At 39.7% G+C, this 17,419-nt stretch overlaps 1 protein-coding gene across 1 annotated transcript in view; it reads left to right on the top strand.

Annotated features, from left to right (window-relative positions):
- Positions 1-353: 353 nt before the first annotated feature.
- Positions 354-17,419, top strand: part of LOC106922108 (voltage-gated inwardly rectifying potassium channel KCNH2-like) — a 41,086-nt gene continuing 24,020 nt past the window's right edge. The window contains exons 1-2 of the mRNA XM_088001612.1: positions 354-509; positions 554-736. Of these exons, the coding sequence (XP_087857738.1) occupies positions 354-509; positions 554-736 (339 nt within the window). The remainder of the gene's footprint in view (positions 510-553; positions 737-17,419) is intronic.

The raw sequence follows: 17,419 nt of genomic DNA, 5'->3' as shown, positions 1-17,419 counted from the left end.
TTGAGTGATTCAAAGCCGTTAGCAGCCAAGAAGCAATCCGCCAGAGGGCTGTTGCAGTGGAGGGGGCAGTTGAAGAAACTCATTGAGTGGAAGAAAATGAAAGTGACGCTGTTGGTGGTTTAAGAAGGAACTACGGGTCAGCTGAGGGCTGATCTGAACATTGCAAGAAGAGATCAGAGCTGAGGCTGACAGCTGAGGGCTGATCTGAACATTGCAAGAAGAGATCAGAGCTGAGGCTGAAGACGGATGTAGGTACATCTGGATCAGAGTGGGAGCCGTTTTCTAGAAGACGGGAAGCAGGAGAACGGAATGACCATCCTCCTCTTGTGTGACATGTGATCACATCACCAGAGATGAGGCTCGGTCTGCGGCGCTCTATGGCTTCTTTGTCAACTTTGCGCGACAGCCTCTTTGTCGTCGTAACGCCGCGCAGTGAGCTCTCTGAACGGGTCCACGTGGCTGGTGGTCTCTCCAGCCTGAGGGGCCACCGTGACCCTTACCCCTCTGCGGTGAGCTGCCGCTGAGGATCATGGTCCTGCCTTCACTCCTCAAGCTCCTTAACGTCTTCCTGCGCCAATCGACCTTTACGAAAGCTGTCGTTGCCATCCAGCGCCGCTGCCGCCCATCTCGCCGCCCTCCTGCTCTGATGCCGCGCCCGCCCGGCCTGCCGCTCTCTTGCCACCGAGGGTGGGAGGCGAAAGAACAGCCTCGACAGCTGTCCGGTGAAGGAAGAGAGGTGAGACAGAACTACAGCAAAGTGTAATATCTGAACTTCCACAGCATTGTTTAAATGGCAATGTTTCTGTTAGACAAAGAAACATGTTCTACTAGTTTTCATCAGACGACAAAGCAGGAATAACCTTTCTAAATTCAGTCCGGTGGTGTATTTTTCATAAGAGCTCACACATTAGAGTGGAGGCAGGCCATCTGTCCAGTTTCTGGCAATAATACAGTAGATTTGTCAGAACAAAAGGGATATGTGATCTTAACTGTTTTTCAAAGTGGTAGATCAGCTCAAAATTTCTTTAGATAAGTCAATGGCTTAATAGGAACATTTGACAGTTCTCTTTTTACTCAAGCATTGATATCGGTCTTTTCGTGCCGCTGTGGGTTTGTTCTTTGGCCCGCATTGTCTTCAGGCTAAACAGAGTCACTCTCCATCATGTCAGCTTAACCATCTGAACGTTGAGGACCAAATAAAACAGGAAGCCACTGCTCTACATCGAGTGTTTCTATTAAAAATCTGTTGTAATCTCAAGTTTTGCAATATTTGTTGTCAAAATAAAAACTATATGCAAAACAATTTCAGACATGCATGAATACAAGTAGTGTAAAGTCCCCTAAACAAGCAGTGTTGCAGCTTCCACAAGGTTCATTTGAAACAGAACCATCCATCTGACTGAACATCAGTCAGTTCATTCAACCAGTTCATTAAATTTGCTTGTACCCCTCACCCCCTCACTTCTCTCACTGTTTTCATAGGGATCAAAATCTGTGTTTCCAAGAAGCCGTCTCATCCCAGTATTGCCAAAAAGAAGTTTCATCGTAGTCAACAGATGAAGAAAAGTTTTTTTGTGAAATAAAAGAATATCTGAACATGGATTTTGATTTTCCTCATGGGAGCCTGAGCCAATCAAGAGCTATGCATATTGGTGCCCCATTTCAGATTGCACCAAATACTAATTAGACATCATCATGTTAATTTTTGCAGTTAATTTTTGTAATATTAAAACTAACAACTGTTTGATAATATGAATGTAACTGCTGGCACAAGACGAGACTTGTGAAAACAATCCGTTTTTTCCCTTTTGCTCCATCCAATGTCAATGTTGAGCAAGCTCTGCACTGGTGGCACCATAATTCTGCTTCACACTCCCTAAGGTGAAATAGACCTGGAGCTTTATAGTCTTGGAAACAGCAAACAGAAACTCGAATGTTTAATTTTACATACTGAATTACTTCATAGACCTATGTGCACCCAGTCAATACACATACAGTACAAATTACCAATGCAACCCAATAAAGTCAGGCGTTCTTACAGCAGCATATATGAGTCCTTGGTCTGAAGGGTTTCCTCTTTGATGGAATGAAGCTCGGCCTCTGATTTGATCTGTTTGATCTAACAGATCATTTTGCCGCTACACTTCTTGCTTCCTCTCTGTGTCGTGATCAAGCGCTGGGCTACACCAAGCTAAAGCCGGAGTTCAATTGAACTGCAAGTGATTCTTTAAAGCCCAATAATCAAAGTGGCAGACTACTGTTTGCTTCGTTTGCCATCTATGCTGTGAAGCTCACTGACCAGAAACCAGCTGACCATGCGCGCGCACACACGCACGCACGCACGCACGCACACACACACTCTCCCAAGCACAAGCGACAAATGGAGGTTAGATGATTGTACATTCATCCAGTCGCAACAGATCAATGGTCTAATAGGCAGCACATTTTCACCTATTCTGCAGGGCATATAGTCGTGATACAGACCGACAGTCACATTTCCAGCTTTGGCTCAGTCGTCCTCTCTTTCTCGCTTTCTCTCTTCCTCCTACACAGCTTTCAAACGGGCCCTGTTTGACACCTGAAAGCACCTTTTAGTTTTAAGCGTACCTACTGTCAGTGCTGAAAGTTATGCAAGAGTTTGGCAAGCTCGGAAATAGGATGCTGTACATGAGTTCTTTTTTTATTTTATTTGCATCTTTTTTTTTCTTCATAGCTTGGTTTGTTTGTATTTGAGAAAGCAATTAACGAGGAAGTCCAGATTTTATTTTACTTGTTTAGCTGCTGAATTTCTTCAACACTGGTAAATATGTTGGATTTAATAATCCTGTTGCCAGGAATCTTGTGTTTTCAACCAACTTCCAGTGCTAAGCTAAGTGCTAAGTGCTAAGTGCTAGTGCTTGTTTAGCATTTGCACTAGTTGGCTCCTGGGTAATTTTGGTCAGTCAGCCACTCCAGGGAGTGTTCCCCACAGTTACATGTTTTCTCTATTTGTTAAATGGCAACTGTTACTTTGGCCTTACAAATAACTTTGCTCCCTTTCTGCATTTATAGAAGTGAGTGAGTTTATTTCTCTTTGCCTGATATTTAATAGAAGTTTTAATAGAAATTTGTGATTAATCACAGATAATTAATGACTGTAGTCTTTTACAACATCCTGAGTAATTTTTTGAAACAGATCTCGGGTTTAAGTCCTGCTTTTTGGGTAAAATATTTTTGATGGTTCCTCAAATTGACTAATACTAACTCTGATGGAAGATTTTATATTCCTGACATCTACACTATACTGTTAGATTCCTGAGACGTTGGTAAGAAGAGTTGGATTGAGACCTGTTGTCGTTCCAATCAGAAGAGTTTCTACTCGCCCCAAATGCTCACTTGTTGAGCTACAGGCAGAGGAAACTCAAGCTATTCAGAAGAAGCCTGTTTGGGAATCCCAACAAGTTTGCACAGAAAAATCTATCAAAATCTATCATGCAATTTTAAAGCTGGTCTTTCTTTTGAAAAGACAAATTTCTCTAAGCTAGCTGTATGAAGGTAAAGTATAAGAAACTGTGCTTAAATATTTTATGGGGCAACTATTGAGAGTACCGGTGCTGACAAATTTCTCCAACATGCCAAAAAAAAAAAAAATAATAATTACACTTCCACTGTAGAAATATGTTTTTTTTCCCATTTAATCATTTGATCCACAGAGGAATTGGTGAAAAAGAAGATGGAGTAGCAGGACACCGGGTTTGGGATGGGCCGATCATGGAGGAGATAGCGATTACTCCGGCAATCCCAGCCTCCTACACATGTTCTGAACAACATGCCCGAAGCAGTTTGCAGAGTCACTGAGAGCTCTTGAAATATGTTTAGTCAGTAGCCATTTTAGAAGTCCCAGAGCTGGTTTTGGCTAAACAGGCAAGCATAAAAAATGTTTTCTGCTGCTTTAGATACACTCATTTTCTTATATGTTCCAGCAGTGTGTGTATGTCTGTGCGCACGCTTTGACAGGAACTTAGCTTTTTGCTAATGTGGAGGTGTTGATACTTATGAGCCCGACGTCAGAGAAAATTCACACCAATATGCCTCGTGTGTGTTTTTCCTCGCTCGGCTCAGCTTGGCTGCGATTAAGAAACCCTGGAGACGACTTAATACGCACCCTGCCTCCGTCGCCCAGCTGTGAGGCGCATTTCCTGGTGACAGGAGGCAGAGAGGAAGCATGGAGAGAAACTGATTGCTGCTGGGATTATCAAATTCCCCCACTAGGACATATTGCTCGAATGTTGTCCAGATCTGTGCCCTGAAGTAATGTAAGGTAATATCCTGTGTTTTATTGGGCTGGCTAAGCTAGAGAGCACCTTCCCTGGTCAACAGTGGCTGGCAATGCAAACAGCTGGTTGCAACAGTAAAAGGAACGGGGGGAATTATAAAGAAGGGATTTTAGGAAGCCAGAGGGTTTTGTTGTAATGCCACTTGGAAAAGGTTCATTTTCAGAGCCATAAAACGAGGAGGTAATGACTTTGACCTCTTCCTTCTTTATCCTTCATAAATTGCTTGCTGTCTGTTTATTTTGTGAGTGCACTGAAAAATTGGCTAGCTGATAAATTGGCATTGATTTCCTTAATTTTGGAAGATAGTTGATCAGCCAATACTTACATGTGAAGCCGATGTTATCCACCAATCTCATCTACATCAATAAGGGTTTAAAAATCAACCACTTCCCTCTATTGCTCTGCTTCTAGAGAAGTTTGACTGTGAGCCCAGGTTACATCTACATCCTTGCAGTTACAATTGTCACTGCTTTGTTGACAAGTCGGTGACTTTCTTGCTATATTTAGCAAACATTTCACCCAAAAAAGTTGATATCGACCAAAATCGGAATCGGTAGGTAAGACTATCCCACTGAAAACTGCGATCAATACAGCCCAAGTTGTTTCTTTTTGTAAACTGAAAACTTCACATCTTCTCACAAATGGATAATTTAGTCAGAAACATAAAAAAAATACAATTGACAAACAAGCGATGCCTAGTCTGGTGGGGGCGCATGCAAAGCCTGGTGGCCCGCCAGGCTTATAACACACCCTGATTTATCTCAGTGGTTTCCATTATTTAACTAGTTTGGTTTGGCTAAACAAACTTTTGTTTGAACATCTTTCATCTTGGAAGGTTCCCATAATCTCCTGGCTGTGGGAGTTTGTTGCTTGCTCTGTTTCTCTGTGGTCAGTTCAGTGCAGTGGCTTCCTGGCTTGTTGGCTATGGACCAATAACCTGTTGGTTTTTTGCTTGCAGTGGACGTAGAATGTGTGCAAACCTGTGGAGGAGGAAAGGATTCCAGGCTTCATGGTCAATCACTAATGTTGCTGTACTGCTTGTCAGAGGCTCTAATAATTTGGTACAAACAACGTTGATTGGGGCTGTTGTGCTTTTTCACTGATTAAGGCAAGTTTTATTAGATCATTCAGCCACATTTAAACAAGAGCGCAGCTGCTCCATCTTCAGTCTAGTTTCAGAGGCATCACCAGACTTTAATCTCTAGTTTCCAACCTTGCTCATTGATGCTGTGATTTAAATAGGCCATATCACAATCCAATAATAACTACAGCACATGCGATCCCAAAGCCTGTGTCTGTATGTGGCGAGGCTTATGTCTTTGTGATGCTTTGTGCCACAGATGATTAGCTGGATATTCACATACAGAGCATCTTCCCACACCGGCTTTAAAAGCCACAGATGATGCTTTGCACGATCCACTTTTATCCTCAAACAAAACTCAGTGATTTGGTGATTAGGTGCTTATGTGCAGAACGGATAGAGTTCAACAATAAGTTGTAATGTTAATTCAAGCAGCTCTCATATAGATATTGAGCCTATCCGTGCATGGAAAGCACTGAGCTGCATTTATTTCACCTTGCCTTCCTCTGTCTTTACCACTGCGTCTCACAATCCTCTCAGCAAAGCCTCAATAGGAACAATTGTAGACATTGAGATCCACTGAGAGCAAATTTTCCTATTATACTCTTGCCTTCCTCTTAGGTCAAATTATGCCTCCCTACCTAAACATAGCATGGTATCGCTTTGGGCATTGCTCCAAAGCGATATCCAACATCGCTTTGGAGAAACTGCAGTTTCTTTCATGAATGTAGTATTCTCACAGCTGACAGTCAAGAACACTCGACTCGATTGGAGACCAAAATTACATTTGTTCCATTTTCAGCTGTTGCTGTTCGCTTTCATGCTGCAGTGTGTCAAAGGAACCAAACCCTTTGAAAAACCTGTTTCTCCTCCTCACCTGTTGCAGCGCTGCGCCAAGAACCACTGAAGGAAATGACATGAAAACCTCTGAAGACACTGAGCGCAACTTCCTTCTTCATGAAATGTGAACAAAAATAGAGTAGTGTCAGATTTTAGATTTGGAGGATTCCTCTTAAGTTTTTTGGCTGAAGACCTCGAGCCATTTCTCCTGCCAGCGCTAGATTCATGTGTTCATTTTAGTTGGATTTACCCATCATGCCCTGCTGCTTCCCACTTTTGGAACGGTCTCTGGTCCGCTTGGCGTTCACGGATGCATTCGAACCCTACCACAGTTCACCTCAACTGAACAGAGACCTGTTGAGGCTGACCAGAGTTCGATTACACATTCACACCTTCCCAAAAGAACCAGACTCAATGTGCAAACGAACTAGAGTACGGTTAGAGTGGATAAAACGGTTCTGATGTGAATCCACCCATAGTGTCATCACTGTGCTTCATTTAAACAACTCATTTATACTACTTAATGTTAACTTTGAGTCTTCCTTACTCACTGACAACTTCTACATCGAAGATTGTTGGTGTCAGTGCAACATGTTGGTACATAGGTAAAGAGTGATGATCAAAGTTGTTTCAAATCTATTATAATCTTCAAGTTATTTTACTTCACTGATCTTGTAAATGTCAGGTTTTGAACACACCGTTGGGAACAGCACATTAATCGTGTCGGTCGGCATAGAGACTGTAGACATTCTGTCTGCTGGTATTCGTGGGGGTCAAAGACCACAGCCATCTTTATGCTTTGAACAGCAATAATCCACAAATTATTGACTTCTTCTAAAATACTTAAAACTGTTTATTTTGTATTGTATTTATACTGTATGTTTAATTCCAAGTATACCTTAATACGCATAAATACGCCAAGCAGAAATCGTTTTAGCACTACCGCAGAAGCTAACATCTGTTAGCTAGCATTGGGTATTGATATTTTAACAGTGTCAGTTTCTTTTGAATATTTTATATAAACTACACAAAAAATGAGTGAATTGACTGATTTTCCCCCAGTGATTTGGTGTTACATTCCACAATAAAGCATCAGGTGTTGGCTGTTTTCCGTACTAGACTTCAGCTGTAGATGTGTTGACTCTCCTGAATAGAACCAAGTTAAAAATCAGCACTGAATCCTGGTTGTTTTATAAAATATAAATGGATGCATTGTTTTAGCAGGTAGCTGTCATCTATCACTTGTACTGCTGATGATAATACGGAAACAACTTAGTGCTGCGGGTGCGGACCTAACAGGACCTTGTCGTACGTTAAACATGAAACAAAGCATTGCAGAAATCTTCCGCTGAGTGTGATTCTGTCCCTGTGTGGCTTCACACATCATCGTCTTGCTTCCATGTGGCCTTGTTCCGTAGTTTGAACCTGATGCGTGGTGGCATGCTCTGATCACATGCAGCTCCCTTTAAAGTCACATGAAATCCCATCAGTTTTACACAAATCAAACCCTGTTATCAGCGTAGGGTGGTTTAATGCTGTCCAAATGGGAACGTTTTTATCCACAGTGTTTTTGTTTGCTTTTAATTTTATGTCTTAGGTTTATTTGATAGGGACAGACACACAATAATATAGACAAACTGTATAGAACAGCAGTCTGTATCATGTAGCTTAAGCTAATTTGCAACACTTGTTCCAAAGCCTGTCACAATAAGCAATACATTAATTAATCACATGATAAATGAAAACAAACTCAATCATTTCCATTTGCAAGATTTATTGTTTTTCTCTTTTCTCTTGTTTTAGCAAAAACTGGATGATAAAAGTTTTCAGTTTGTTGCTTCATAATTAAATCTATTTGTTATTTCTGTTGTTTTGTTAATTTATTTTGGATATTTAAAATGTCTTCTACTTCCAGTGTTAAACGTTCATTAGAATTTAAAGTTTGTGTATCTTTGATAATGTGTTCTTGCATTATTATGCCATTATCATTATATAACTTAATTATGGTCTCAAACAACAAAATTATCATTTATGGCAATAACTTCTGGGACAATCCAGGTAAATTTGTTATGGTGACAGGCCAACTTGTCCCCTGATGGGCTTTTCTAAACAGAATATATAAAAACTATTAGGAAGTGAAATGGTAATAATAATGTAAAATAATAAAGCATGTTGACAACATATACAAAATCATACATAAAACAAATAAATTAAAAACATGACAATAAAAAGAAGCGTTAGGTGAGGGTATAATGCTGTTTGACAGGTTTTTTTTTTTTTAGCATATTGAAGCTGGTTATAGTCGTTAAATTAGTAAACTTGATCATTTGTTGGCAGCAGAAAGACATAGAGGAAGGATTTCACCATCGGTGCAGATAAAATCCTTGAGAAAGTTATTGAACGGCAGCTCTGTTTCTTAGTTTGAATACCAGTAGATGGATGCCGATTTCCATGTAGGTTCACACACAACGGAAAGAGATTTCAAAATTAGGCGTAGAGTCGACTTATGAGTCTTAGAAGTCTCTTTGTGTTGCAGACGAACAAATTCTTGAGCATTTGTGTATGTGTGTGTGCGTGTGCGCGTGTTTGCGCGTTTGTGTGTGTGCGTGTGTGTGTGTGCGTGTGTGTGTGTGTGTGTGTGTGTGTGTGTGTGTGCATCTCAGAAGCCCGCAGGCACTCTCCTGTCGGCTGCCACATTTATATTCCAAGTCTCCAATGTACTAGAAGGAGGCAGAGATGGAGGAGCAGGTATGAAGACATGGATGCTGGGAACGATCCAGACCGCGGTTAAAGAGACGGAGACGGGCCGAGATAAGAGCACAGGTTGAGACATGAGGACACTGAGAAGAAGGGGAAAAAGATGCACTGCAATAGAGGGAACAGTTTACCTGAGCAGCTGACGGTGGTGATGAATATTGGAGGAGAAGGCTGAGGTGAGAGGTGGAGAGGCAGAATGCAGGAGGGAGGAGGTGGGGGTCCAGGAAATCAGATCCTTTGTTGTGTCTTAATGGGAACTGTCAAAGCTGAGGAAAAAAGGTCAGCCAGGAGGCCCAACACGGTGGCACACGGATATCAAAGTGACAAACACACAAAGACACACACATTATCTCTGAAATATGCCAAATTCTGTCCTCCGACTTCTTCAGTACAAATAAATATTGACAATTGAATCAGCAGATGAGGATTTTTACCTCTACTTAGTAGGAAAATGGGACCATACATATCAAGATGGAGTTTTTTTTATAAATGTCCTAGTACAAGTAAAACACCAACTTGAAGATTCAGACGGTTTGCCAAGCCCATTTCCCCTGAAACTCATTATTTTTTGCTTTCTAATAGAGGCTGGATATTTTGGTATCAATCCGATACCAAGCAAATACAGAGCTAGTATCGCTGATACTGATATTGATACCGGTAACTTCTGATCTTTGTAGTTTTTCCTTTATTTTGACAAAATTTGGAGAAAATTTCTAAGTCTCTCTACAAAATAATTTTATAATACATCATAAGCATAAACAGTATAAAAAAAAACAGAACAAACCTGTGTGCATTTTTTTCCAAAATGAAGTTCAAAACTTTTTTGAGAAAAAGTCAATGCTAAATATTTTTGAGGATTAGTTGAAAAACTAGAATATAAAAATGAAGTAAAACTTCAAGAGGGAATCAAAACTAAAATATTGATACACTAATATCGATCTGATACTGACAAAGACTTGATATTGATATTGATCTCTTGATATTGAGATTGATCCGCCCCCTTCCACAAATAGTTAACAGAAAAACATAGTGCAAGTTAGAAAACTACATTTAACTGTATTTCTAAATCTTTGTAATTATCTTGAATGATGGTTTTTGCCATGTAGTTTTTAACTTTACATAAACTATTTCCAACTTCAATGATAATATTTCTTTAACCATGTGCTGGGATGAGCGTTCTTGTTTGGTTTTTGGTGCTGAGTCGCTGTTGGTGATTCTTTCCATTTTGGAAGAGGAGCTCATTAGGCATATTCCATTTTCAAATTCAAAGTCAAATAAATCCAGTGGACCACTGGCTTGGAAAATCACTGATATAATGTGTAGAGACAGCTGCACTCATTTAAACAAGTAGCAATCACGTTACTGTCGAGATTCTGCTAATGAACATGGAGCTGCAGTGTTTGAAATGCTTGAAGAGGAGAGCAATATGTTGTTAAAGTTGATAGCTCGGTCATTGAGAACAGCAGTTAGCTAATTTTACTACGTTTCTGACGTGGATGTAGCATGGCCGTTGCCTTGCTACGCAGATCCGCTCAATTCAAATCTCTCTTCGTTTTCTCAGTCTGGGTTTTCTCTCATTCACTTGGATTTCTCTGGTAGAATTTCTACAATCAGCAAAGGAGAAGTTCTGAACGATGATGTTGATTTTTTGCTGTGTTTTAGAATTGTAGTCTGCCTGTAGTTGTAACAGTGGTAGTGGAGAAGTGAGCAAAGCTGCAAGTTTATGTATGACTGTAGGAAAATATGGCAGGGATATAGAAAATATCCATTTGTGTGTTATTTGCAATATATATTTGAAGTTCATGACAAAGAAATAGTAAACAAAAATTTAGGTTAGATCCTGGTTATACTCAGGTAGAAGGACAGGACAGAAAACTGATAAAATTACAGCAAAGTGTTGAGAAAAGTTTAAAAGACCTTCATAAAGCCTGAAAACAATAAATCATATAAATTAAAATCACGTTGAGGATCTGGACCGGTCTGGCTAAACAGCCATTTTACCTCATCCTTTCCTCATTTGGACAACAGGAACCTTTTAGCGAGAGCTGTTATCATTAATTTTACAAGCTGCTGGCTCTCTGTAGGTTTCAAAACACTCAAGTCAGAGTTGGAACACTCTGTTGTATTAATGTTTTGTATATGTAATCGCATTAAGGACATAAAAACCATCTATATTTTACTGAAACATTTGCATCCAAACCGCAGAGTGTGTTCTATCTGAAAACTTCTGACAAGTTTGTCCGCTGACTGCAAACTTTTTCCACTGTCCAGCAGCATCACGAAGCCTTTGGCCCGGGTCAGAGCTTAACGTGTGTGTTTGTGACTGTTGCAAATGAAAATAACTCATTCAGAACTTCTTTTGAAATGTATTTGCTGTAATGAGGCTAAGAAAAGGTTACTGCTCATCTTATTTAGCTGGAACTTCTTACGACAAGGGAGAGTGGGAAGGAGAAAATGTGTTACACTCACATTTGCACAAAGGTTTTTGATTTTTTTCCCCTAGGTTTCTTTGAGAACGCGACGGTTCAAAGTAAATCTGTGACATCTTTAAGAAACCTGAATATAGGCGGTTTACTTGATGGTACAATGCAGGAAAATATCCTTTTGGAGATACGATGGAGATACTTTTTAAAAGATGTAGTTGTTTCAAACATTGCCCTCCTTTGTAGCAGTTTTCTAATGTGGTTATTAACATTCTATGATAATAAGACATATTTATTGCTACCTGATAACTTTCTACCTCAGTAATTATACAAACGTTTTGTTTTGTTTTTTTCATTTGCTATAAATTGATATTCATTTCATTATTCTGCAAATTAATTACAAACGGTGTGAATTGTCAATATGAAAAAAAAATGAAGTTAAAAAGTTTGTGAAGACGATGTGTTTATCGATGCCACAACTTTTAGGCAAAGCTTTAGGCTGACTGCTAATATGCATAATTTCCCCACAAAAGCTTTTTTGTATAAATATAGACATATGATGTAATGCACCAGATGTTGTTACTGCAGCCCCTCTGAGATGATTAAAAAGGGAAATGGGCTACCCGCATGTTGGGTTTTTGTTCTGTCGTCTAAATTGAGTCTCAGCTAATTGCTATTCTGTAGAGTGGTACTCCTACCAAGACTTGGCCCATATGCACTTTTGACAAGCCAACGTGATTTGGTTTCGCTTATAAAATGTTTGTGAAGCAACAATAACAACAACTACAAAAAACCCTTGAATTTGAAGGCTCTTAAATTTTCATGAGCATTTTTATACTGTTGTTAAAAAGCTTTGCTCTAGATATGTAGAGTCTGGGCATGAGCAGCATTGACTGTTTATAAAATATTGACCAGTTTCTCATAGTGAAATATGGATCATGTTTGCTGAAGCTTTCAAAGCCTAAAAGCTGGAATAAATTGAAGAAACGGAATGGAAAGAACCCAGAGTGTACACCGACTTGAATTAATTTCTTAAAACAGCTTTGCTAGGTTAGCATAACATGCTGTGTTAGCTTAACTTAATCATAACATATCTTCCAGCTTTATTTTCAGTTTTTTTTTTTTTTCATTTTGTCTTGCTCTTTTCTTTTTAACTCCCTTTGGTTATATTTATTTATTTCTGTCATAAGCTCACAGTTGTTGTCTTTGTTCCAAAGTGTTTGCTTTGCCACGGGTTGAAAACCACACAGACAAACACACATACATAACATGAAGTTGAGTATCCACTTAATTTTGAGGCACCTCATTCAGTGAACCAGGTAAATGAAGTAGTTAGTAAAATCCAAGCATGTTATTCACAAAGCAAATAGCAGTAATAACATGCCAGAGTAGAAGTGTGGTGTAAGCCACTTGCTCTGAATAAACTAAGTAGAAATAATCAACATTTGATGAACATCATGGTAAGTCGGCAACAAACACATTCAGGATGTGTCTGTAACTTGTCGAGCAATCTTCTAAATTGTGGCATTTAATGTGTAGGACTCATTTGGCTATGGGGATTATATTTATGATTGTAGCTGAACATTCAGGAAATGAAAATGTTTTTTTTTACCTCCATCTCTCTGACTCATCCCTTCCTATAAATTCAAGTTTTCAGTTTAAAAAAAAACTGTTTCCAAGTGAGAGACTGTTTTTGATGAGTAAGGCACAATCCATATTCCATATCTGAGTTTCCTGCAAAACTGATATCTGAAGGCAAAAATGGTCACTTTATTCTTTTACTGTGGTGCCAATAAGCAGCTTACACGTTCATCACATGTCTTCCTTTCGAAAATGGTATGTTTTTCCTTAAGAAACCAATATGTTCAGTCTACAAGTATAAAGAATGATGTAATATCTTCATCCACTTTAGTGTATGTACACTAAAAACAGGAAGCTGTGCTTCCTGTTTTTAGTGTACATACCTTAAATTGCTTTCTTTTTTTTTTTTTTTCTTTTTTTACATCACAAGGTTGCTATTGGCTTTGAGGAGCAATGAAGATGTCCACTATTATTCAATTATGTTTCTAGCTATTAAATATGATAGTATATGCTTCATAAAGCTTTGCCTGTGCCTCATTAAATTGTGATATATTGTAAGAATAACAGAAATTAATGGTTGTTTTCAGACCGATACGCAAACTCTTGTTTGTTTCTTAGTGTCGAAATCTTAGAAAATGTTTTCATTCTCCATCTGAGGCCATGTTGGATGTTATTTGCCCACAGTTTGTTGTTTAGGACATACAGAACACAGTCTGCTGGATTTGGGTGAACGGGAGTTTCCCAGTGTCAATGTTACAGCTGAAAAACTACAATATTTATCCGATTTAACATTTATTTAGTATTTTTTCATACATATGTTTGCTGTTCTCTCAGACCCCTGCAAAGTTTTCGGCAGGCAAGGTGTCAAGTTTAATAAAAAGCAGCAGTGATACTACAGAGAAGCTGAACTCCGTCTCTGAGACGACATGATAAAAATCAGATGTAATTTTCTCTGCTGCCTGTCTTGATTAAACGACGTCTGACCAGAATGACCCTGCACCTGCGCGTTGGCTTTCATCTTGATCATTGCGCAGAATGCCACTTTGTCTCCATTTTTAGTTGCAGCTCCACTTCTGAACAATCTCTAAGCCTTTGAGTTGAATACTAAAACAACAGACCTGATCAGAGGGTGCTGATTGTTTGATATTAAGTCATTTGAATGTTGAACAACGAGAGTTGTTTGTGTCAGAGTCCTCAAGACCTCCAACTATCTTTCTCATGCACAGGAACCTTTTCTTTTGTCTTTACATCTTTCTGTCAGATTGCTAAAGTCTGGAATGACGGTGTGGCGTTCACCCAGGTTGTAGATGACCGGATCAGATCATTACCCTTGATGACTTGTTGAGAGGATTAATCTATCAAGTTATCTGAATATCACTAAACTGATTTCAGCAACAAGGCACTTCTCCTTGTTGCTTAGAAGTGCAACAAGGACTCTGCATCAACAAAAACTCTGGTTTTGCTGATGCAGAGCAGAACCAGAATCAGAAGACCTGAGAGGTCTGGAAGGTTGATACAACAGTAGATCTTTAATGTATTTTGGTGCTAAGCCATTCAGTGATTTATAGACTAACAGCAGTATTTTAAAGTCTATTCTCTCAGTGGAAGAACTGTATAACTGGTGTTATGTGCTCTATCTTCCTGGTTTTAGTGAGAACGCCAGCAGCAACGTTCTGGATCATTCTCCAAGTTCCAACCAACTTCACTGTACATATCTCTCCATCTTCAACATAGAATGAGAAAAACCATCCTGCCCTCTACGTGTGTTGTGTGCTGTGGAAAATACTGACCAGACCGCAACAAAGGAAATAGACTGCTTCTGTCAATATGTATATATATGGATGAAGGTTATCAACTTTTCAGCTCTCATAAAAGTATAAAATAGTTTTGTTGCTCAACCCTATTTGATGTAAAGCCTGTTTCAGTCAATAAAGAGAATACAACAGTTTCTAGTTTTGAGCAGAGGTACACTCCATGTCTGGTATTTTTGGATTAACATTTCAGTTGTCCCGTCGGCAGTAAGATTTTTCATTCCGTCTTCCTTCTTGCCTCCGTCAGCTCAGTCACATGAATCAACTATGACACTGAAGCAGGGTAACGGTGGGCGGTCTGACTCTGGGGCTTGCATCTGAGCTTGACTTCTGATCGAACCTCTTGGTGTAACATCCGTCGGCCAAAACCTCACAAAGCCTCCAACTGTCCTTCATAATTATCTGTTAAAGGAGTTTTAAGCCAAGGGGCTTAGTGGGACGTTTTAGCGCCGTCGCTCTGACCCAAAGCCAGCGTGTCAGGAGCATTTCCAGCAAATCCTTTCACTTTCGAGGGATAAATGTTAAACCTGCACTAGAGCGGCGTTCTCTGCAGTCAGCTTGAGCAGGGATTCCACTTCCTGCTCGGCGACAGGAACAAACAGCATGCTGTTGGTGGAGTGAGAGAAACATATTGTGTTGACTCTCCGTGAAGCAGGCTCTGTAGGCTGCTCCCCCATCGCCTCAGGTCTTTTCCCTCCAGTCCTGTTCTCAAATATAACTTTGCCCTATTTGCTCTTAAATGTGTCTTGACATCTGCACTTTTAACGGCCCTCATGGCTGTGATTTGTAGTTTAATACAGATGGCCACCAGTAACTGGGAGGGGCATTTGACTGAACGGCAGGGTGAATGGGTGAGTGTGCTAGTGTGTTTTGGACACCAGTAATACTTGATGAGGTTACTGTTCTGTGCCACTAAGATCAGTATTGATGATCACTTGATCAGCTGATAACACAGTCTTCGTCTTCTATGTTAACTGTGGTAAAAACTGTGCCTGCTTTAAGGCCTTCTAAACAGATTTCGGGGTAAACACAGCTGGCAGGGTGTACTGCCGGCTCTTCTCCGGAAGGTTCTGGCAGCTGCTAACGCCGCTCAGCCCCTCAGATATTTGGTTTATTAACCACCGCTGACGCACAAAGACTATAAAAAGCCTCATAACATTCATACCTGACAGGCTTTTCGCAATACTGTGACTTTCACAATTATGCCTTGGAAATGATAGGGAAAAAAGTCAATTAATGTCCATTAATGACTAAAGTTTAATGAAATGGGAAAAAAATAAATGCATCTTTGGTTTATCTTTCCAGTTACGGTAAAGTTTTAATTTTGTAAATCCTAAATTTAGAAATAAAATCTTTTGGGGTTGCACGGTCACACAGCGCTGTAGCAAAGTTGACAATGTTGAACACATTGGCTTGTATCTGTAGTAGAGGAGACTTTAGCTTTCTGACCGTCATGCTAATCCAGGTGAGTGTTTGTAGCTGTGCGCTCGCTGCTTTACCTGCTGTCTGATCCTCCATATGTCTTTTTTTACTGCAGTGAGCCTCGATGTAGCCAAACTCCGTCAACTATGGCATTGTTTTTATGCCATATTTGATTCGTTGTGTTGATGCATTTTGATGTGCTTCAATTTTCCGCCGCAACACGCAAACTTCCCCATTCACTCAGTGCGTTATAGTTCCACATCGCTTAGGATTTGTTGCTGCGTGTTTTCGCAGTGTGAAGGAAAGAGGAGACCAGCTGCACAGGCAGGCTGCGAAATGAGATGCAGGTGATGATCGGTTTGTGTGATCGGCAACAAGAGACCGTGATCGGTGATCACCGATCATACACTTTTTCACGGAAATGGCTCTTTTTCACGATTATGATCAGTGGCCGATCGATCAGCACACCTCTATTAATAACATCTTAGAATGAAACAAGTGTGAAAACTCTCCTCTGCTCAGATTACAGATATTATGAAAAAGTGTGACTGGTGAAACCGTTATTGACAGTTAAATAAAAACAAGTAAATGCATAAAAATTCTCAGCCTCCTTAAAAAAATATTGTTGAAATCAGAATCTCCTCATTTTGTCATATTACTGTATGTTTTACCTTGTGAGCTTTTTAACTGATTTGTTCATGTAAATCTGATGAAGTATTTTTTATTTATCCTTCATTTCTGTTCTTTTCTTTCAAAAGATTTAATCTCTTTCACAAACACCAAAAGATTTCTGAACTTCCACAGCTGAGAGTTAGCTTAGGAATAATGTAAATGCTGATAAATAAAGCATTTGAAGGAGGCCGACTCCCAATGATCTGGTTAAGACACGAAACAGATGGCTTCATTTCAGACACGACAAACACTGAAATATTTCTCTCTTATTTTTAATAAATCAAACAGCAGTTGGGTTCTTTTTTCATTTATATTAAGCTAAATCTTAAAGAAAGTACAAACGGAATTGGAAATGTCACCTCCTGTGAAGCCAGATGTGATTTTTCTCATCATTGCATCAATAAAGTGAGACACAGGGCCTCCAGGTAAAGAAGCAATGGACAGTGAAGAAGAGAAAGTAGTTTGAACTCCCACCAGATGTATGGGAAATGTGAAGCAGACCAGAACATAGCAGAC

Source organism: Poecilia mexicana, unplaced genomic scaffold, assembly GCF_051168715.1.
Source record: "Poecilia mexicana isolate PSO_F unplaced genomic scaffold, ASM5116871v1 scaffold_20, whole genome shotgun sequence".
Taxonomy (NCBI): domain Eukaryota; kingdom Metazoa; phylum Chordata; class Actinopteri; order Cyprinodontiformes; family Poeciliidae; genus Poecilia; species Poecilia mexicana.
Note: the sequence above shows the minus strand (reverse complement) of the source record. Positions and strands in the feature narration are given on the sequence as shown.